Here is a 23326-nt window from a genome sequence, read left to right as displayed (position 1 = left end):
TTTATCCTAGTTGGAACCTGTGGCTATACTTTGTTTTGACTGCTGAGGAATATTCCATGATGGAAACTGTAATTCATCTGTTTGTCATATCGATGGACATTTGGATTATTTTGGGAGGGTGTGTATGTCTATTCAGCCTTCATTTTTTCAGGATTTTTTGTAGAAGATAATGTAACAGTATAACATCCTCTGCTAGGGAGCCAACATGAACCCTGATTACAGCCACACAGACACTCACACCTTGTTACCAATACACAGAACCATTTTCTTAAGTTGAAACACAGTAGCAGAACCTGAAGCCATGTGAATGGGTCCTCCGATCTTACACTCGGGAATTCACTTTTTATTACTATGTCTGCTAATTAGGAAGCATATCAATTATACAGAAATCTGAGAATGTATAATTATACATTTATAACAGAAGAAAACTTATTTTTAATACCCCAGAACACATGGCTATGTTTTTCCCTCATGCCCCACCACTGTTTTCTTTGCTTGAAATGTGAAATGACACTTGAATAAGGTTTTCTAGCGACTGTTAGACTGGCATAGCTCTTCAGAGACAGAGGATGTAAAGCACATGGAGAATTTCTGTTTGTGGAATGTGATTTCCCGGTGGCCTCATTCAGGCTGCCGCCGCCTTCCCCTCTGGCCGCCTGCACCGTGGGATGTCTGAGGAGGTCCCTGTTTCATCCTCTGGAAGTTCTGAAACGGAAGGAGAGGAGGGCGTGCAGGGTGTGGTACCTTTGTGTTGGTCCTTCGAGCTATTATTTGGAGTCTCGGCTGCCTTGGTGGTTGCTGCCTTTATGTCCCTAGCTCGTGGCTTTGTCCTTGTGTCTAATAGGCAGACAGATGGAAAGGGAAGTTGTATTCAGCCAACAGCTTGATCTTATTCTCAAGGCTCAAATAGACTGGGTATTTGGAGACTTCTACGTAAATTGGCATTTTTGGTTTTTAAACATGGTGTCTTATTTGTACTTCAAATGGGTAACGGGTTCTCTTGGAAAAAATATAGCCATAGAGCTGGTTTAAAAAAAAAAAAAAAAGGGGAGTGGGTGTGAGAGAGCGGCTTAGAAATTACACCAGTAACGGCAGGCCATGGTGGCTTAGGCCTGTAATTCCAGCACTTTGAGAGGATGAGGCAGGTGGATCACCTGAGGTCAGGAGTTCGAGACCAGCCTGGACAACATGGTGAAACCCCGTCTGTACTGAAAATATGAAAATTAGCCGGGCATGGTGACAGGCACCTATAATCCCAGCTACTTGGGAGGCTGAGGCAGGAGAATCACTTGTACCCGGGAGGCAGAGGTTGCAGTGAGCCCAGATCGCACCACTGCACTCCACCCTGGGTGACAGAGCAGAAACTCCATGTCAAAAAAAACAAAAAACAAAAAAACCACCCCAGTGATGGAAACCTGACTGTGTCATCTGTGATGGAGATAGCGGATTATTTCGTTTTTAGTGACAGGATGAATTGGATATATTTGCAGTATTGATCTTGACAAAGGAAATGGTCAGAACCAAATGTGACGCCCAGCTTGGGCCTCGCCGTTGGCAGAAGACCCTGGTGGGCAACAGACTGGAGACTCGGAGACCGAGGGGAGAATTCTCATGCCGTGATGCTATTGCAGTCACTGCTTCTGGACTCCTGCTGGAGGGAGCGGTCCCCTGGCTTTACAGGCTTTGGTGTAGTGGAGACCTTCGGACCTGCCTCTCCTGACACACCTGTGGGTGTGGCGAGCAGTGCCAGGGCTGAGGCACAGGTGCTGAGACCGGAACGTGGACGGGAGAGGCTGCACACGGTGCGCGGCAGGCGTCTGCTCAAGCAGCTGGGGGTTTCCGCAAGGGGGCGGGGCGATGGTTTTCTTCCTTGAATTTGGGTGGGGAGGGTGTTCTGGGGTGCTGTGTCTGCACTTGTGTTGCTCTGAGGTCAAGGTGTGGCCCCGAATCCCTGTCCCTCTGCCAAAGTGAGGGTTTGCCCATTTTCAGGTCAGATTTCCCTTGGGTCCTGGCCTCTAGGAGTTGGGGGCATTCGAAGGGGGCATGAGCACGGTGGACGCGAGTCGGCCTCTTCGTCTCCCCCCAGCTCCTGGGCTGTGTGTGAAGAGCTGCCCAGCGGAATCGCCCTCCTGCCTGGTGTTTCATTCACCAGAAATCGTTCTCATTGTGGACTCTTGACTCAAATTTAATCCAGGAATGGAACGTGCTGTTGCTGGATGCCACACACAACATCAGGAGCCTAGTTGGGGATTATATGATCTTACCCCACACCTTAAAACTGAAGACTCTAATTGTCAGGCCTCTGAGCCCAAGCCAAGCCATCGCATCCCCTGTGACTTGCACGTATATGTGCCCAGATGGCCTGAAGTAACTGAAGAATCACAAAAGAAGTGCAAATGCCCAGCCTCGACTTAACTGATGACATTCCACCACAAAGGAAGTGAAAATGGCCAGTCCTTGCCTTAAGCGATGATATTTTGTGAAATTCCTTTTCCTGGCTCATCCTGGCTCAAAAAGCTCCCCCACTGAGCACCTTGTGACCCCCACTCCTGCCCGCCAGAGAACAACCCCCCTTTGACTGTAATTTTCCTTTACCTATCCAAATCCTATAAAACGGCCCCACACTTACGTCCCTTCGCTGACTCTTTTCAGACTCAGCCCGCCTGCACCCAGGTGAAATAAACAGCCATGTTGCGCTCACAAAGCCTGTTTGGTGCTCTCTTCACATGGACGCGCATGACAGTAGTTAAGGAGATACTGAAGTCTTTGCCAGCTCCAAGAGCTTTTTCAGTTTGTTGGGCCATTTTAGGCAGAAGGAAAGGCTTGCTTAGAGAATCTTACAGAAATGTTTGGTGCAGCGCCGCTAAACCGTGGAATAAATGTGTAACTTTCTGTGGCGGCCCTCTGGAAAGAGATGCACTTTGAGTGCACCCTGGCCTGCTCGCTACAAGAATCGGCTGTGTCACCCCGCTTTCCGTGGGTCTGCAGGTGTGCGTGGTCCATCGCCCTGCACTGTGGCCGTGGAAGGGAAGATGATCTGGAATGCTGGCGACAGTTCTAGGTGCGTGTTGATATGTGTGCTGCTTTCTACAGGTAAGAACATTTCTGTTTAATAAACATCTCATCAGGATGATTGCAAGATATTTGAGTCTCATTCAGTAGTGTTTCTGGGTTCCTTCTGTTTTTAATCTGCTTTCTAGCACTAGGCAAGTGAAGACATGGAAAGTAATAAACCCATCAAACTTGCAGAGACGTGGTGTTGTGTAGGAGCAAACTGTAGCTTCTGGCTCTGTTTAAAGATTGTAGTAAACTCTTACCTGGCGTGGTCACATTTGTTTAATCGAAATGTGAATGAGTCAAAGCTGGCACCTGCATTGTTGATGAAATACCAGATTTTAAAGGAACATGTCGATATGCCGTAAGATACCAGCAAAGTTCCTCGCTGAGGTTCTGCGCGGGTTCGGAGGAGCTGGGCCTTGCATCACCAGGGTCGTCTCTGGTAGCAGATGCTCAGTGTTGGACATTAGTCACTTAGCCTTTCCAGGGCCGAGGAACAGTTCGCTGTGGTGTTTTTAGAACCTGTATTTTGAGTCCGTTTGTCCAACTTGACTCGAAGTTGCTGCCCAGTTTCAGACCTTTGCCTCACACCGTGCGCTCATTTTCTTGTCCCCTGATAACTGCCTCAGTTGCCTCCAGCCTCACAGTCGAGCCTCATCGTTCATGGACACAGGCTCCGTGGTGGGGCCCAGGCCGCGACTCCGGCTTGCACAGTTCCATGCCTGTCACCGTGGTTTATCACACCACTCCCGGGATCTCCCGTTTAGAGGAAGAGAGTCCCTTTCCTGCAGGCCCTGTGTGGTGTGGAAACCACCCCTACCTACCTTTCTCCTGTTTGAACTGTACCGTGAATCTACTTCTGTTCTAGTCAACCGTCAGAATTTAAGGTACGGTGATTTATGTAACTTATCACACGCTTCTCAGTGGTTCTTTATGAATTTCATTCTGTTGTGAAATTATTGCAGTTTTCATGGCTACGCTGGTCTCAGGTTGTGGCCCTTGGTAACTATCTTGAAATGAATTGCGTTCCCCATTGTGTGTTAAGGTTTTGTCTGGGAGCTGTTGAGGCCTCACCTCTGCTTAGGGCAGTGGCTTTGCTCTCCTGACAAGAGGAAGAATCTTATTTAGAGCATTTCTGATGTGGTTTTTGCTTCCAGACAGAATTACTTTTTTCACAGAGATGGCCACTAAAGTTGTAAATTATGCTCAGGAAGACACACGGGTCAGCTGACAGAGTGGAGTCCAGAACAGACCCAAAGACGCAAAAGCAATTCAGTGGAATTTGAGTCTTTTCAACAAATTTTGCTGGAATTATGGGACAGCCATATGCAAAAGAGTGAAAACAAGGAGAAATTCCTGTATGAAAATTAAGGTAGACCATAGCCCTGAATGTAAAATGCCAAACTACAAAACCTGTAGAAGAAACGGAAATTGTCAACACCTAGGGTTAGAGCTCTTAGCCATGATACCATTATCCATAATCAAGGAAGAAAACAAGTAGGGTAAGACTCATCAAAATTAAACTTTTAATGTAAAAGACACCCCTAGGGTATTGAAGAGACACATTTTCTATAGAGGGGGAAAAGATGTCTATGAACCATGCAGCCAGCAAAGGACTTGTATCCAGAATGCACAGGACTCCCATGGCTCATGACAGAGAACAAACCACCTGACTTAAAAGTGGGCAGAGACCTGAACAGATGCTTCACTGAGAAGGATGGGAGGATGGCCCGAAAGCATCTGAAATGACCTTCAGCATGACTGGTTGCACCGAGATGTGCACCGAAGCCGCAGTGAATTTGTTCACACCCCTGCTGGAGCACCTAAGGTCTTCCGACAGCCCCAGGTGCTGGTGAGGACAGGCAGTCGGGACTCCTGTGCGATGCTGGGGTTCAGCACGGTGCAGACAACTTGGCGGTTTCTTACAAAACTGATCTCACATAAACGTGGGGCCTGGTGACCCCACTCCTGGGTATTTACCCTCGAGAAACAGAAGCTGATGTTCAAGAAAAACTGCCCAGATGTTAATAGCACTGTCTATAGTTGCCCAAAACAGGTTACAATGTGCCGCAGCCATACGTGGAATAATAAACACCCAGCAGCCCCGAGGCTGGGGGCTGCTGATAACAGGACACCCTGGGTGCACCTCCAGGCACGATGCCCAGGAAAGAGACAGGCTGAGCCTGCTGTGCTGTGACCTGCCCCTCCGACAATACTCACAAAAGACAGACCAGTGGGAATGGAGAACATGGAGACGGTGATTGCTGGGAATGGGCGGGTGTGCTTATGAGGTCTCGTGAGTGGGTCTGGGGCTGTGGGACTGTTCTGCTTGTGTGATGATGATGATGATGGGAATATTTGTGCCGAAATCCACAGAACTGAACACTGTCCACTTTACAGTAATTTTTAAAAAGTGGTAATATGCTCATTTTCAGTACTGTTTTTAATGGAAGATGGAGTTTGCAGACAATTCGTTAAGGCAAGCCTGTCTCGGTACCCGGATTGGGTTGGAGTAAGCTCATTTTCAATACTGTTTTTATGGAAGATGGAGTTTGCAGACGATTCATTAGGGGCGTGTCTCAGGGCCGCTGGGTTGTGTTGGGTTGGAAAAGCCTTCCCTGTTGCAGGCAGTAGCATGGGGCATGGAAAGGATATCGCCACGGAAACACATAGAATCCTTTGAGGAAACATGTGCATTTCTAACTTGCTATAAGATAGAATTGGAATTTGTAATGCTTTTGTTTTCTAGAGTCTTGGTAGAATAGGGAGACAGTGTAATGAAAGCTAATTTTGAAATGAAGAATTTTAAAGATTTTCAACAGCAATAGCTCTAGGAAGTCCCTGGAAATGTAAAGATGTTCAGTAGCGATAGCTCTAGGAATAGTCACCCTGGAGTTGCTTCTTGAGCATTGGTTTCCTGGCTGTATCTTCCGACTTTCATTTTTAAGTTTTGCTGTGAGTTGGGGATGTGTGGGAATAGCCATCGGTGTTGGATAGGAGTGGCCCTGCAGGGGTGCATGTGTCCCGAAGCCTGGGGCACTGTTTCAACCTAGCTTGGAACATGGGTACTGTTGTCTGTGGCTGGAGTAAGAGTACCAGCCTGGCAGGCTGGGGGAGCCCACGGGGTGGTCTGGGCACACTGTCCTCCCTGCCTGCAGGATGGCAGCTGGAGGAGCTCGAAGGCTGCCTGCCTCGTGGCTGTCAGCGCAGCAGCCCCTCCTGTCACTGGAGCAAGCTTTGGATCCAAGAGTCTCTGCGCCTGGACTTGCCTCCTGGGACCTCCGCCACTGTCCTGAGGGCCCTGGTGCCACTTTCCCTGTGGGACCCAAGCCTCAGACAGCTGCGACTCCAGATTTGGTTGCTTTCCCTGACGTCTTCTTCCAGCACGAGTGCTCACTTCACTCAGTGCAGAGCCTCAGGTTCCCTCCAGATCCCCAGAGATGGAATCTCCCAATTTAACAATATCGATGGTGACAAGATTTGAGCGGCACTGATTTAACTCAGCTTCCAGAGTTTAAGTTCTCAAGACACAGTCCTGCTCCTTCCCTGTCCTGATCCTGTGTGGCTGGTGTGGATGTGGGGTTTCCAGAGGGTGTGGCTGAGGCAGAGGCTGGTTGTGGGGTTTCGGTTGTGTGGAGTGGGGGATCAGTGGACACTGGCTTTCCCAACTCACTTTCTATGTAGCTCCCAGTTTCTCAAAATCATAATTATCTTGGATTCCCTGTGAAACTGGGAGTCAGGCCTTGTGTGCAGTGCTGGGTGGCCATGACAGGGCAGGAGGGAGAGATGAAAACAGGGAGGATGGGTTTGTCAGGGGAAGAAACCCCTTGCCGAATCCCTGTGTCTGTTTTAGGTTAAAGACGAATGGCTGGGTGACAGATGTCTCACCGTTGTGGCTGGACCTTGCTGTGCTGAACCCTGAGCAGGGGCCCCAGCAGCTGCCTCCTGCCAGGCCGGGGCCACAGGGCTGGGCTTCTGCCTCTAGGGTGGGTTGCAAGGGCTCGTGCCAAGGTACAAGGGTCTGCACAGCTCCTGTGTGACCTGAGGGACATGTGAGAAGCTGGTCTGTGCTCCTTACCTGGGAGAAGCTGAGCTCACCTGGACCAGAGCCTCTGGGGAGGTAGGAAGGCAGAGGCCTAGAATTCCTGCTTTCCCCAGACAGCAAGAAAGCACCTGCTCTGAGATGCCCTCAGCGGCCATATATAGTTGATTTTAACATGAGGGAAGATGCCAATTAACCCGGCTCTGTGGGGAGCTTTGAGGAGTCCAGGCCCTGGGCCCCAGGCTTTTTTATATGTTCCTTCCTGAACAAAAAACAAAAGAGGCTGATGTCCACTGCATGGGGTAGCACATGCCGAACTTGTGTGGGGCTTGTCCCTGCGTTTCCTTGGTGCTCCTCCCTGCCCCCACAAACACCAGCCGTTCCAGGCTGAGGCTTGTCCTGGTTAGACCCTCACTGATGGGGTCTGTGATCCTGGATCGAGGGCCCAAGCACTTCTTTCATTATTAAAATGATTCACCTGAGACGCATGACTGCCTCTAAACATCTCGTGAGCATGAGATACAGCCAGTGCCACCGAACCAAGCTCAATATTCTAGTGTAAAGGAGAAATTTTACTTTTAATGTGCTCCTGGGACTCAGATGTAAATATTCAATTCCCGTTAAACTTTGAAGACCTTGAGAACCTCTGAGATTCCTTGGAAACTACTCCTTGGCCCCACGACTAACTCTCCTGTGGAAGGAGGCTGGGGTGGTCCGTGGGGGAGAACCGGGTGGTCCGCGGGGTCTGGGGTCCTGCTGCGTTCTCCAGGATTCCTTCCGTTTCATCATTAGTCCCAGCTCTTCAGCAGGTGGAGCAGATTCACTGACATTTCCATTATTTTGTTCCTGTGTTCACTCAGTTAACTGAATCAATATTTACCAGAAATAATTGATGGTGAGATGGGAATTATTGGTGATTCCCGGACACAGGCAGTTTGTATAGATAAGCGTGTTACAGTGTCTGATTTCCGAGATGTTGGTCCACACCTTCTCAGGAACACACTTTCAGGGGTAGATTCCTGTGCAGGAGAAGCTGTTTTACCCCGAGACGCGGTGGCGGCCCCTGCACTGGCATGGCAGGGTGGCTGTGTGACTGGGCAGGGCTGGACGTGCTCCTGCCTGCCCCTGCGCTGGGCGCCTGCCTCCGCCGCACATCTGTGTCGAGGGTGCCTGCCTTGGTTCCCCCAGCTCGAGGTCATAGAATTGTACCTTCCTTGACACATTTCTGTATAGAGATGATTAGATCTGGGGGCTGAATCTCAATCTGACATGCATGTGGGTAAATTATTCACGTGAATGACTTGGGTTCTCTATATTCAGGGTCAGGAGACGTGAGGTGGGTTTGGAGATGGCTGCCTGGCCTCAGGAAGTTTCTCTCAGAGCCTGTTTCTTTCTCTAACAAAGTAAATGATTCCTACCTCACCAGGCTTGACACACACTCAGTACTCAGATGCTGTCTGGTCTTTATTATAGTTAGTATTTGCTGAACAGCGTGGCTGGTAAGAAAATGCATTATCTTTACAATTTATAGAATGTCATACAAGGCAAGCATGGAACTCGGACACTATCCTAATCTGAAGATGCTGGTGCTTACTCTTCTCCTTAAGCATTTTATTGTAATTCTGGTGTCTGTCAGCCGAGTCATATGACGGTACCGCACGCATGATGCCAGCTCTCAGATACCTAGGAAGGGGGAGCCTGAGGCTGCCAGGGAGCATCCCTCCTGCCTCCAGCCCTCGGGGGTTTCTCTCTCTCTCTCTCTCTCCTTCCCTCTGTCACTCCCTATCCCCCGCTCCCCTCCCTGCCCCCCTCACTTACTCTACAACAGAGGCCCAGACTTTGACAAATCCCAGCTGGGCCTATTTAACTCTTGGCTGGGAAACCAGAGGGAAAGTGGCCCAGTTATTACAGAAATCCAGAGAATTGAAATAGAATGTGAGCTACTTTTGTGTCTTGTTTTTCATTTTAATCTGAATATAAAAGGCAAGTGTCAAAACAAAATCGGTGCTAACTGCGCCACACAGCTCCGAGTCTGCCTTGTCGGGGCTCCGTGGGTTCTCACTCCCTGGCCTTCTCCATGAGCATCTGGACATGCCGTGGGCTGCAGAAAGCATTCAGCTATGGTCCTTTGAATGTTCCAGAGTCACATTTAATAAAAATCTTCACATTCATCCATGGCCAAGTCTTGATTTAATAACAGATATTGCAGGTCTTTGGGTGGGGCTCAGCCTCTGTTTTAGAAGCAGCTGCGCCATCCGAGGGGCAGGTCCGTGTGGGTTGGTGACCCAGTCCTGGTAGTGGGGGGCCTTGAATTTCTAGAAAGTAGTGATGCAACCTGTGGCATACATAAAAAGCTTCTTGTGCCCCCCTGAGAAGCTGGGGCTTCCCCTCAGTACTGTGGTGTGCTGTGTTTGTGATTGTGCCAGATGCTAAAAGGGTTAGGGAGATGCCTAAAAACCAGGCTCCCAAAGACAGCCCTTCATGTCTGGTGTTTTCACATATGTATGCACACCTGTTTGACATGTGTACACCTGCTTCATGCATGCACCTGTTTCATATGTGTACACCTGTTCGTGTGTACATTCACCTGTTTCACGCATGTGCCTGTTTCGCACGTGTAGGCCTGTGCATTCACCACCCTGTATTGCGTCATACATTGTATTTTACAGATTGCTTTTCACTTTGTATTGTGAGCTTATAATGACTTTATGAAGAAAAGAGGGGGCCCTGGCAGCCTTTGGCTCTGAGAAACGTGATGTCGCGGGAACAGATGAGACAGCCCGGGTGAGGCCGGCAGAGGCCGTCGTGTCCTGGGAGCCCGTGCGCATCCACTGTGCGTCGCTGTGTGACAAGTGACCCCAAAGCCTAGTGGCTTAAGGCAACATACACGTATGACTGTACAGCTTCTACAGGTTGCAAATTCAGGGCAGCCCTGCTGAGCGGTTCTGGCCCAGTCCCCTTGGGTCACTGTGAAGATGTTGTCCCTATCCAGGACTGCGGCCATCTGTAGGCTCAGCTGGGCTGGAGGTTCTGCTCCAGGATGCTGTGCTGACATGTCTGCGGGCGGAGGCCTAGTCCTCCACACCTGGCCCCTCCCTGGGGGTGCCAGGTGCATCCCTGCCCAGGGCCGCTCCTTTCCCCAGAGACGTGGGAGTGCTGGTCTTATGCCCAGCGTCAAGGTGGCCGGTCCCCTGGGCCATACTGACCAGCCCTGAGCTCTGCAGGAGGGAGCATGCAGCCGTATGAGCCCCAGGAGGGAGGTCATGGGGCCATCGAGGGCTGGCTTCTGGGCCATGTGAGAAGCCTTGGGTGTTGCCTTAAAGCTGAGGAAAATGGCAGAATCTGGCTGGGAGCTGGAGAGAGAGGAGAGCATGCGTGTGGGTTTGCCAGGCCCTGAAGGTCGGGACAGGGCTAGAAGTACTCACATTCACAGATCCCTTTCAGGGTCAGGGCTCACAGGGTGTTCCTTTATGACTCAAGGTACGTGCTTGTTGAGGGTGGTTTTCTGTGTTTTGTTTGATGCATCAAGAAGAAGGTTATTTTTAGTGCGGTAGGTGTAGGGGGTGAGTCTGGGGCTGCTGATCCCAGAGGAATGTCCTGGAATGGAAGTGTGGACAGGACGGAGGGCCAGGTGCCAACGGGCAACAGTGTGGAGGGAGAGAGGCTTGTTGCATGTGGCCGGTAGATGGTGACGTGTTGGAGTGACAGGGTCTGTGAGGGAAGAGCCTCACAGTCTAAGGGCGTCAGTCTAAGGGCGTCGAGTTTGCTGAGGAATCTCCGAAATGTCCTGGTACAGACGGGTAGCGGCTGCTGGGGCGTGCGGATCCCCCTCTTGGGAAGGTGCGGTTGGCTGCGTGAGGACAGCCTGAGGTCCGGGTGCCAGAGACGGTGGCGTGTGCAGCAGGGCCTAGGACAAGCCTGGGATTCGATTGTGGAAGAGGTGGGTGCTGTGAGGGAAAGGCCGCTGCGACTGAACTCTACTGGGATTCCCGTGAGAATGTGAGGTGTGTCGGGGGCAGGGTCAGGAGCAGACTTGTTTCCCCTACTCAGCGGCTACTCCTGCAGGGCTGGGCGACAGTGGAGGTGGCGCAGGAAGGCGTTCGCTGAAGCCCGTGTTCTGTGACTTGACAGGTGTTCCTCCCATGAGGGTGGAGTGAAGACTGGACGCTGGGTGGCTTTTTGGGAGCTGCGTCCTGCGTGACCCCGTGTGTAGTGGGCTCACAGCAGAGCTTGAGTCCTTCCTTTACAGATACTTTTCAGAGTTCGCCCGCCTTTAGATTCTCTGATTAACGTGTGTGATCAGAGTCTGCCACCTGCCAGGCCAGGAGGTTCCCCGCATGTGGCTGGTCCCCTGACACCCTGAGAAACGTGACTCGAGAGGATCACCCGAGTTTCCTAAATATGAGTCACTTGCCTTCTCTTTGCTTTCATGCCTCCCCCAGGGTGGGCCAGTCCCGTCAGCCGCAGCGATACCTGCATGCTGGGGTTACAAGGAGATTGGGGGTGTGGTTCCCCAGGGAGATTCGGTGACTGAGGATGCTGTCATAGCAGCCAACATGTCCTTATTGTTCTCACTTTTAATGAAGTTCAGTTACTAGGTTTTCCGATGCACAATGACATCCTTGTGAAAAATTGGTGATCAAGGAAGCAAAGAAGTGTGGGAAAATGATCCTGCCCTTAAACTTAAGAAACGATAAAACAGCAAAGAGCCCTGAAGAGCCCATGAACCTCCTCATGGGGCAGTGAGGAGACACCTCAGTAATGGCTTAAAAAAAAAAAAAAAAGAAATCAGATAATACTGAAGAAAACGTAAACTAAATTTTGGGTCTCTATGGGTAAAGAGATTGTGGTTTACATTTTGTAGGCATGTGTTTTTACACTTAATTATTTTTCTTTGTTGGATTTAGAATTAGTCACAATAAACACGATTTTTTTTAACTGGAAAAAAAATTGGGGTAAGTATACAAAGTCTAATCCCTTTGTGATATTTCTGTACTGTGAGACTCCAGATACAAAATTGAAGCCCAGACTCTGTCTCTAACGAACCGGAGAGAGAAGTGGTCATCTCCTTCAGGACAGTCTGGCCTCCAAGCATCTGTCTATCCTCCCAGTCTTGGGCACACCTGCATCACTGGGGCTTCCTGCCAGGCTGTGACTCTGTGCTCAGGTTTCAGGAGCACCTAGAACAGTTTTCCTGGGAGCTCCTTCTTAGTCCTGGATCCTGGAAGCACAGGCTTTTGATGAAGGACTCTCCCCACTGCCAGGTAACTCGATGATTTCCCCCCATTCTGTATTTCTCTCATGGGGCGCAGAGAGTCTGGGCGTGGTGTCCTGGCCCTGGAGCCAGCTCTAGGGCTGCATGGCGGCCTTGCCTCTGCCCGTTATGTGGGAACAGGGCAGTGGAGAGGAGAAGGGAACCAGGGTCTTGCCCGTTCTGTGTCTCAAGAATACGGGAACACATCATCCCACTCCCTTGCACCATTTACAGCCCAAGCTTATGTGAAGTATTTAAGTTATTTTATAACTTATAACCTCCCTTGACAATGATGTATTTTATATAAGCAGCACATAGAAAGTGATAATTTTAATACCCTATCAAGCAAGATCTAAACAATAAGGAACAGATGTCACTGTAGAAAAGTTACTTTCTCCAGGAAACATTTATCTACTGCAGATGGAAATGAATCATCGCTTCCTCCTTGGCATCTCCTGATGAGCCTGTGAAATTCTGTCCTGTTTGCCACTGTTACAGTTACAAGCTATACCTTTTCTTCTATGATGTTTATTTCTTGCCTGTTCACCACCGTTACAGTTACAAGCTATACCTTTTCTTCTGTGATGTATATTTTTTGACGGCATGGACTAAATCCTAATTCCACAGTATTCAATGCACATACTCAAGAGACACTTGTTTGAATGCATGGACTAATGGAAAATAGAAGTGGTGATTTCACTTTTAATTCATTATGCCAAACTTCAAGTGTTTACACGCACAATTTTATGGTCCTTTGGATAAACTGGGCTTCTGTGCAGGGTGGTTAGAGATAGAGTGCAGCAAATGGCTCTGTGGCTCTAGGCTCACGAAGGGCTTGAGGGACTTGGTTGGCAGCACCTGTGTTGAAAACTCAGTTCCTCAAATCCATTCAAGTGACCTGCCAGCACACACAGCCCTGCTTCCCAGCTGATTTCTGCAGAGGCTTCTCCTGAATATCCCAGGTGAACGTGGGTTCAGTCAGCACTGCTGGGCTTCCACAGCAAGCCAAGTGCAGGGACGAGGGAGAAGGGGGCAGGGACGAGGGAGAAGGGGGCAGGACCCGACTCTTCCTGGGCCCCAGCGCCTGTGTGTGGGGATGCTGCCTGGCCTAGCTCTTCTTGGGGAGGTCAGGAAAACGATGGCATGGAGGGTGTATTGGCATGAGCCACTTGCTCAAATATGGATCCTAGGTCTGTGTGGGAGGCAAAATAGAAACTTATGTGGATATTGTCAGTAACGTAGCAAATATGGGCTTCTTCCCTAGGGTGGTTGACCCTCTCGCTCATCTGCTGAGCAAAGGCCTGGCCCGGCCTTCTGGGCCTCCACAGTGAGCTTTTCCCAAGCTCTGTCCACTCCGTGAAGATGGCAGGAGCCAGGGCAGACATGGGGTGTTTGTCACTTTTTTTTTTTTTTTTTTTTGAGATGGGAGTGTTGCTCTGTCACCCAGGCTGGAATGCGGTAGCGCTGTCTCCACTCAATGTAACCTCCGCCTCCAGGGTTCATTCCACTCTCCTGTCTCAGCCTCCTGAGTAGCTGGGACTACAGGTGCCCGCCACTATGCCGAGCTAATTTTTTGTGCTTTTAGTAGAGACGGGGTTTCACCATGTTGGCCAGGATGGTCTCAATCTCCTGACCTCGTGATCTGCCCACCTCGGCCTCCCAAAGTGCTGGGATTACAGGCGTGAGCCACCATACCTGGTCAGGTGTTTGTCAGTTTTTGAAAGCTACATTTAAGGAATGAAATAGACCAAACAATTACTTATTTTTGAATATTGAATACTTAGTCTACCAGAACACTTAAATGTAGTTAATGTATTTGAATAATAAGGAAGAACTTTCCCTCTGTTTCCAAAGCAAAAGTATAAACAACCTTGTACTTGGCAGGGACTTCACTCTATTTCTAAAAAAGCCAGCAAGCACTTTTCCTGAAATAGACCCATCTGTTCTTCTGCATAGACCCTATTAACTTTTGAGCTACATTTCTGCTGTATCCTGATGTGATAGATTACAGAAAATTTCTTGCTACTGGAACTTGCACGATGCTTTCCTTGTAAACATCAGATAGAAAGTATGGATTGTAAATCTCAGATTAGTTGCCATCCTTGGTCTTGGTAGAGCTGCCACCGACAGCCTCCATCAGTTACAACAGAGTGCATCTCCCCAGCAACCCGGCTTAGATTGCAGACCGAGCCAGGCTCACCGAGGATTCAGTGCAACGTCTTCCAAAGCTGTAGCCACTGCTTTCGGAGGAGACTTGAGAAGCCCTCCCTTTGATGCTTGCGTGTGGCTATTCTCAGATCACAGCAGCTGCAGCAGCATATCAGAGGATGCCGGCAGGGGTGTCCTGGGTAGTGACACCACGGGTAGGGGTCTGCAGTGTCTGAATGAAATGGGCCGTGACACCGAGCAGTCTAGAGGAGTCTGCAGCCACATTTCAAAGGTGCAGTGGCCCAAGGTGAACCCCAGAACACTGAGGAGCCTGGAGTTGACCTGTCATGACTCCATTGAGAGAGCTGGCTGAATTCTGTACCTGTGCGGGCAAAAGATGCCTGTTTCTGCTTGGCCCCTTCCCAGGCCAGGGCTGGGGAGGTTGTCTGCACAGCTAGTGGGAGCTTGACTCTGTTCACACAGGGCTGAGTCCCTCAGCTTTCTGTGAGCCCAGGAAAGATAGACATGCCGAGCTCTCCTGGAAGAGGCCCCTGATGAGTTGAAGCTGAGCCTCAGGACCTTGTGGTGTGTGGGGCAGGTCAGAGTCGGTGCATGCCACGTGGGGGCCCGGCTGCTGTTGTCACTAATTGGGCTCAGCAGACGCTGCCAGTGGACGTGGCTCCTGTGGTACTTGGTTTTCTCCTCACAGGAGTGGGTTTCCCTGCGGTGAAGGTGTGGGGGCTATGACAGGCAGCCTGGCAGGAGGAAGGCACTTGTGGGGTTTTGCCCTGAGGCCCCTTTCCTCTTGAGGAGCAAGAAGGGGTTTGGGATCCTGCTTCTGGCTGCGTTCCCTTGCTAGGTTCTTGGCCTCGGGGGCGGGAGAAACTGAGTGCAGGCCTGAAGCCTGGACCCCTTCCACAGCCTCCGTGGCACTTGTGGTGGTATGCGGGACGTGGCCCTTGGATCTCCAAGCCCTACCCTGGCATGCCCGCCCGTTGGGGTATCTCAGGCACCTGCTGTGTGCCAGGCTTCTTGGTGGGGTGGGTGGTAGCAAGGGCTGTGGGGTAGAGGGGGCACCGTACCCGGATGATGATGAGAAGCATCAGGGAGGCACTTGAGGCAGTCACAGCAGAGCTGAGACCTGCAAGGAGGAAACTGACTGTGGGTGTTGGGGCTGAGGGAGCTCCCTCTACCAGAGCCACAGCGGCCAGTGAGGGCAGAGCGGGGGACCGAGGCCCAGGGAAGCCATGTGCACGGTTCGCATCAGGTGTGCAGGTCTGTCGGGCTGTGCTGCCCTTCTCAGTCCTGGCTGGGCCTGGGGTCCCAGAGGGAATGGAGGGTCCTCACATCTCCCTTTTCTTGCTTCCCTGTTGCTTCCTGGTCAAGGGATGCTTGTTTATTGTAACTCCGGCAGTTATTCTGAATATTAAGAGGCGTTTCACAAAATTGTAGGGAGAGGGACTAGGGATTCATTTTTTTTCTCCCCCTGATTTTACACGGAGGCTTCCGCTGTCTGTTAGTGTGGAGGCAGAGTGCAGATGCTCTGCAGTTATCTGTACAGGAAGAGAAGAGGTGCTGGGAAGTCACAGATCTGATCGTTGCAATAGCACTGACATTTTAAAATGGGAGAATGCTGATGTCTATAATAAGCAGAGTAAAACTTCAGTAGCTTCGATATAAAGATGCCGAGATGATCTTAGAGCCACTTCATCCGTAGATCCTTCTGCAGTGTGGAGTGTGACATCTCCACCAGCCTCTGGTCCGTGGCCGCCTGTGGGTAACTGAATGCTTGAAGTGCAAATGAGAAACTGAACTTCTAATTGCATTTAGTTTTAGTCAAATTTAAACAGCTATATGGGCCAGGCACCGTGGCTCATGCCTGTATTCCCAGCAGTTTGGGAGGTCGAGGCGGGTGGATCACATGAGGTCAGGCATTCGAGACCAGCCTGGCCAACAGGGTGAAATCCCGTCTCTACTGAAAATACAAAAAGTGAGCCGGGCCTGGTGACAGGCGCCTGTAATCCCAGCTACTCGGGAGGCTGAGGCAGGAGAATCACTTGAACTTGAGAGGCAGAGGTTGCAACGAGCTGAGATTGTGCCACTGCACTCCAGCCTGGGTGACAGAGTGAGAATGTCTTAAGAATAAAGAGATTTTAAAAAACCCTACATGCCGCTAGTTGCTTCTGTAGGAGATGGCATGGTTCCAGAAGGTAGACTTTGTGTTGAGAATTCTGCAGCGTCAGGCTGGAGACAGTCTCCCTTCCTAGCAGCATGGGCCCCTGGGCTGCTCTTCTACCAGAATGGATGGTGGCATCTCTGGGAGGTATCTGTGGACTCAGATCTCTGTGGATTAGTGACTTGTGTCACTCACAGATACTTAATTTTATGGGTAAATGAATACCTGGACTTGCTGCAACTTCAGGGCGAGATTCGGGAGTAGGGAGTGAAAAGTGACAAGGGGACCCAGGGCTTGTCCTGCCACCCCCAGGACCTGGTCAGGGCACCTTCCCGTCTGAAGCCCCCAGCACCTTGTCGGGGCGCCCTCCCCTGAAGCACCCAGCTCCTGGTTGGGACACCCCTCCCCTCTGAAGCCCCAGCACCTGATTGGGGCTCCCCTCGCTCCTGAAGCCCCCAGCACCTGGTCGGGGGCACCCCTCCCCTCTGAAGCCGCCAGACCCTCCTGGCCTGCGGTGCTGCTTCTCCAAATGCTGCCCTTGGCTGTTTTCAAGGAGTCACTGGCACCCGAGCAGGCTGCGTGTGTCACTTCTTCACGGATCTGGGGTGTCAGTGAAGTCGGTGAAGCTCATTTGTCTCGTCTTCCCCCTCATGTGCCACATCTCACCTATTGTCTGTCCGAGTTCGTGTGTGTGCGTGTTGTGCGTTCTCAGGCTGTACTCAGTGCTTAGGTCACAAGAACGTCTTAGAGCAAACGGATTGTCTGCTCCTAAAGGATGCTGTGTGTTAATCGAAACAAGGTTTACTTGTGGGGTTTAAATTTCCTGGGTGTGTTGGAGGCAATTAGGGGGAAACAAGCTCTAAAAAAGTCCCTGGGAATGAGGAGGGCAATAATGAAAACAATAACTTTATACATACTTAGCAGTTGATTTAATTTCAAGGTGAATTTTGCATTTTGGGGACTCCTAAAGCTACTGTTCATAGGGATTCCTTGATGAGCTGCTTGTTTTCTGTCAAGTAGAAAGTAAAGTGGATCGGATTTGCCTTTAATTCTGACTGACTAGAATCTACTTCCCTTTTCCCCCCATTCATGTTAGGGTGGGGATTGGACTAGAAGAGCTGTAGGATCTATTTCTGATCTTAAATGAATTTTTTCTTGACTCACCTTTATTTTATTGGTGAGCTGCTATTTTTTCCTTGAATGCACTGTTCTTTGGTTTGGGAAATGTGCTATATTTGTACCGTGCTTTAAATGTACACAATGGTTCTAAATTGCTACTTTAGATATAACATCTTAGTTAAAATGTCATCCATAAATCAGGCGCAGTCTGAGGCCTGGAGACCCCTCTTGTCACTTCCTTCCAGCCGTATCTCCTTCCCTGGCCACGTTGCCTCTGGCCGCGTCTCCTCTCCCCACTACGTCACCTCTGGCCTCCCTGCCTGCCTCCCTCTCTCCCTCCCTCCCTCCTGGTGGCCTCCATGGCTCCTGCTGACTGCCCTCCCGAGGGTCTGTTCAAGGCTCCTTCCCCGTTTTCTGCTCCTGAGTGGGTCTCGGGGCCTGGATGTTTCCCATCCAGTTCATTATTTCCAGAGGGGCAGATGATACTACTCACAATATCCTAAACAGGCTGTGAGTCCACCATGCCTCCCAATAGCCAAGGTGGGGGAGAGGGGGTGGCTATTACTCCCCACCTCGCAGGGGGTGCCTCACTCCGGGACACAAATGCACAGCCCACTGTGCCTGTAGTTTGTCTTCTAGGAATGGACCTCTTCTTGTATGGCCTCTCAGATGAGATGAAGCAGGCCCACAGGGAGCAGCTCTTCACCATCAGCTATAGGTGAGTGGGGAGCGGGGGAGACGGTGTCTGGGAATGGAGGCCTTAACGGCACTGACGCAGAAGCCAGTCCTCGCTGACCTCGCCTGCCTTCCCCTCGGGTACCTCGGCACTGGGAAGAGCGTGCACGGCCTGGCCATACTCGGACCCGAGAACCCCAAAATCGCCAAGGACCCATCCTGGATCATCAGATGAGTGGCCCTGGCACGCCCGACTGTGCAGGAGCCCCTGAGAAAATCGGCCTCTAGAGCTGAATATGAAGTCAGAAATGCTACTGCTTTTTCCAGGAACATTATGTCATTCTTAAGGTTTTGCCACTGACTGGCAAGTCAGTCTTAAGAGCAACCAAGAAGACGTTCATTGAAATAGTTATGCACAAAGTGCCAAAGATGCACCACATAGAATTTACTTTCTACTGACAAAGGCTAGTTTTACCTCATTAGTTCTAGAATATTTAAGAATCTAAAAATAAAGGGCAACTCTGACTTAACCTCTGCTTGAGTCATTATTTTAAGTAGCATTTAGGGCCTTTATTAAAAAGCAGAAGTAAAATGAAAAGGTACACAAAGGTGTCCCACCTCTGCCTGTGCTGACTCGTGAGACTGATCACACCTAGGCCCTGTGGGAGCGTCCTCCTAACAGACGGAAGTTCAACAGGGCGGCCAGATGGAAGTAGATGGGCTGGGGTGAGTAAGCCCTCGCTTTGTCTTTACAGAGCCAGAAAGGAAAGGCTCCACGCCAGCTCTTGGCCGTTGGACTCTGATTTCCCAAACAGCTGGTTTTTGGTGTCTCCTCTCCCTCCACACAGCTCTCCGCCCACGTTTCTGAGGTACAGCTGTGGTCTCTTGCAGTCTAGAACTGAGGCAGAAACACTGTCCCTACAGGAGGGGTCCCACGAGGGCGGCAGGGCTGTCACCCCAGCACCCATGTCTACTCTGGCAAGAGTCATCGGAGAGTTCCAAATTAGGGCCCAGTGAGGATGGTGGCTTGGACTGGATGAGAAGCTGGCTATCAGATTTTTCAAACCCCCACCTTGGTGGTCTTAACATGCAGCTAGGATTGCAATCAAGAGGCCGAGTAGATAAGATTCCTGTGTTCTCTTTTACTTTCTAAGGAGAGCAGGAGCCTGGGGTCCAGGCCCAGGGTCCTGGCCTGCTGCTGTGGATGGAAACTGACACATAGCAAATATGTAACGGTAAGTAAACATGGCATTCCCCTTGGCCTGTGTAAACTACTGGCTTTGTTCTCCTTTTATGACTTGCACATAGTTCAGTGATCCCTATAAAAATATTTTGATAATCTTTGCCCACAAAACTGCAGAGAAAACCTTTAGTAGCCACCCTACTTGGAGTTGTAGGCAAATGTTTAATACGCACATCTGAAAGCATGAGACACAGTCCACAGACAGCACGCACTGGAGTTGGTGGGGCACACGGGCGGTGACAGGTGCTCACTGATTAGGTTTTAATGTCAATAATACCTGCATAAAGTGCTGATCAATAACTTAAGTGTTACAAAAATGGATGGTCCACGGTGAGTCCAGGTTGCAGGCACGTGCAGGTGGGACTGGGTCAGAGGCTCCAGGGCTGCACGTGCTCTAGCCGGCCTGAGTCTGATATGTTGTAGCTGGCCTTGTATTTGGCCAGGATCTTCATGAGGAACCGCAGCTTGAGCCACCACCGTTCTTTGGGAATCCTGTGCCTGTGGAGGGAAGGGGGGGGACAGCAGTGAGGCTGGGAGATGCCACGGCCAGCACAGCGAGCGGTCTTGCCAGAAACACGGGGGTTGTAGGGTCGGCTGAATCAACTAGATGATAAAGCCAATTTCAAGATCAAACAAAACCATTGTTTTTATATTTCTAAAAATTCTTCCCAAAGACCTAGTGGTAGTTTGTTGTTGTTTTGAGACAGAGTGTCGCTCTGTCACCAGGCTGTAGAGCAGTGGTGCAATCTCAGCTCACTGCAACCTCTGCCTCCCAGATTCAAGCAGTTTCTCCTGCCTCAGCTTCCTGAGTAGCTGGGACTCCAGGTGTGCGCCACCACGCCCGGCTACTTTTTGTATTTTTAGTAGAGACGGGGTTTCACCATGTGGGCCAGGCTGGTCTCGATCTCTTGACCTAGTGATCCACCCATCTAGGCCTCCCATAGTGCTGGGATCTTAGGCATGAGCCAGCGTGCCTGGCCAAGACCTAATATTTTTTAACTGAGCTTCAGAAAAGCTAGTTCCTCAAATCCCTGAATGAGTTGCCGAATGCAACAGCAATGGACATTCCCCTGTCCTGTACTCACATTGGCTGGGTTTGCTAAGGCAATAAGACCCCGACTTATTCAAAATCCATTTGGTTCTTCAGCTCTGCCACAGGTTGAAAAATAACGTTTCTTTTGCTGATTCCCAGCACACAAACGGAATCATCGGTGGTCAATGTTTTTCCTATAAAAGGTTTAAAAACAGATTAACACTGCCCTGTCCCATGGGCAGGTGGGGGAGCAGAATCACGGGGTGAGATTCCTGGGAACCATGCTGAACCTGGCCTGGAGGCCTGGGGGAGGCTGAGAACAGCTGTGTAGTGTGGCCAGCGCCTGGCCTGGGCTTGCACAGCTCTGCTCTTGTGGGATCACCCTGATGGCTTCCTGGAAAGCAGCTTTTGTTTTTTCTCTCAGTGGAGAGAATTTTTCACTAAATAGTGGAATAGGGAAATTACTTTAAATTATGGCAAAACACTAATAAGAAATTGATGCTCACGTATACACACACTGAGGCACGAGAAGCATCCGTAGCTAAATTAGCAAGAGAAAATGGATGTAGAAAGAATCAGTCAGTTCTTCAAAAAGACAAACCGATTGAAACTATTCACATCACTGTTTTTTGTAGACTGTCATTCTTCTAAGTCGGACATTGGCAGTGATAATGGATTGCCCTAATAAAAGCACACATCTGGTATGACTGAAGAAAGCTGAGGGGGGTGGGGGTGAGAAAGATGCTGGCACAAATAACCACTCAGGAATGAGTAGGGACCAGCCATGTTGGAACCATTAACAAGAGTAATGTGTCATGTTTTCCAAAACTTTTCAGCTTATCTAAAGATTTGTTAGAATATGTAACTTACAAAACTGATTTAAGGAAAAACATGCATAGTTCTACAAACACGAAGAATTCATTCAGCAGCCAAATCTTCCTCAAAACTGGAAGTTCTGATGGATGGAGTCATAAGGAGGTTGTCCTACCAAACATCCCCAAAATAGAAGGCCCCACTTCAACTGTGAGGGAAACTGCGGGCTGACGCTCAGGATCTCCAGAGCAAAAAGCCTACACAAAAGAACTTCAGGTTGAATCTAGCAGTGATAAAAGAGAACATGTCACGCACACCCAGGAATCCAAGGTTGGTTAAATAGCAATGCTCAGAAACCAGCAGGAGTTAGAACATCACTCGCAGCTCAGTACTGAACTGAACAAGGAACCAGCAGCCTACTTCTCCCCGATAGGACAGCATTTTCACCAAGGCAGACGGCCTCCCTCCCCGGACCCCTTACCTCTGCCCTGGGCCTCCCTGAGTTTCGCAGTGATCCACTCCGTAGCTCTGGCAGAGATTTTGGTTCCAAAGTTTCTATCAAATGGAGAAGGTGCCCCACCCTGTTGGGGGTTAGAGTCATATGAAATATCAGTTATACAGTCACACTTTGCTGTGAAATAGAAATGACGATTTCTATTTCACAGAATTTATGTTTTTGTTTCTAAGTCTTTAGGGATAGCTGGAACAGAACAAAACAAAATCTGTGATTCCTGTAGCCTGAACTCAGCCTGCTAAGCAAAAGTATCAAGTGTTCCCCCCTGCCCAGTAAGAGAAGGATTTTAATAAATGGAACGAGTCAACTAACCATCTCCAATATTTTAAAATCTTAAATCAAGGTTTCATAGACTCATCTGGGGTGGGGATGGGTCACAGCTTTAAGAATCTGATAACCGTTGTGGATTCTTTGACAAAGTCACACAGACGCCTACTATTTCATCATTTCAGGGGATTCATGAGCTCTCTGAAATAAGTTCACGGGCTCTGGTTTAAAAGTATAAAGAATACGAGGTGGTGAAGGAGGAGTGTGTGGGAGTTAGGAATCCTGGACCGCTGTGTCCCAGGCTCAACTCATAACACGCGTGTGCCTGCATGCAGCTCATTCCAGGTCATTCTGATTTGAGGGTGAGTGTCAAGTATCTTACACGTCTGATAATCCAGTTTAAATCTTAGGAAGCTCTGGTTTTTAACCTGATGCCGTGTTTAGTTTGAATAAGCATTTCCAAGTAATGGGGGTGTCACTGTTTTCATGAAAGCTGACAGTTCCCTTAAAATCCCCATTACTCAAACCTCACCAACGACTAGAAGCCTAAAGCTGCTGATGTTTGGCATGAATTAAAAGTTTAGATGTTTTGGCTGGGCACGGTGGGGATCACGCCTGTAATTCTGGCATGTTGGGAGGCTAAGGTGGGCGAATCACCTGAGGTCAGGAGTTTGAGATCAGCCTGGCCAACGTGGTGAAACTCCATCTCGACTGAACATACAAAAATTGGTTGGGCGTTGTAGTGGGCGCCTGTACACCCATCTACTCGGAAGGCTGAGGCAGGAGAATCTCTTGAACCTTGGAAGGTGGAGGTTGCAGTGAGCCAAGATTGCACCACTGCACTCCAGCCTGGGCAACAGAGCAAGACTGTCTCAAAAAAAAAAAAAAAATGTCTCCCAGCTAAATGGGAGTATGCGTATACTCCAGATCATTTTGTTGTATAGTCACAACATATGCAACACAACAAACCGACCCAGGATGTCGA

The 23326-nt window shown here is 49.8% G+C and overlaps 1 protein-coding gene and 1 long non-coding RNA gene across 4 annotated transcripts in view; one reads left to right on the top strand and one right to left on the bottom strand.

The window, feature by feature from the left end:
* Positions 1-23326, top strand: part of LOC144341499 (uncharacterized) — a 28677-nt gene that overhangs the window by 2603 nt on the left and 2748 nt on the right. The window contains exons 2-4 of the long non-coding RNA XR_013418464.1: positions 18424-18514; positions 19227-19340; positions 19626-19706. This is a non-coding gene — a long non-coding RNA (uncharacterized LOC144341499). The remainder of the gene's footprint in view (positions 1-18423; positions 18515-19226; positions 19341-19625; positions 19707-23326) is intronic.
* Positions 19840-23326, bottom strand: part of LOC106992358 (ATP-dependent 6-phosphofructokinase, platelet type-like) — an 82709-nt gene continuing 79222 nt past the window's right edge. For all 3 annotated transcript variants that reach the window (XM_028849599.2, XM_028849600.2, XM_028849598.2), the window contains exons 4-6: positions 22042-22141; positions 20800-20941; positions 19840-20212 (exon numbers count right to left, since the gene is read on the bottom strand). In XM_028849599.2, coding sequence (XP_028705432.1) covers positions 20930-20941; positions 22042-22141 — 112 coding nt within the window. In that variant the 3' untranslated portion in view covers positions 19840-20212; positions 20800-20929. The remainder of the gene's footprint in view (positions 20213-20799; positions 20942-22041; positions 22142-23326) is intronic.

This window comes from Macaca mulatta, chromosome 6 (assembly GCF_049350105.2).
Source record: "Macaca mulatta isolate MMU2019108-1 chromosome 6, T2T-MMU8v2.0, whole genome shotgun sequence".
In the NCBI taxonomy this organism is placed as follows: Eukaryota; Metazoa; Chordata; class Mammalia; order Primates; family Cercopithecidae; genus Macaca; species Macaca mulatta.
The sequence above is the reverse complement of the archived record's forward strand: the minus strand, read 5'-3'. Positions and strand labels throughout refer to the sequence as shown.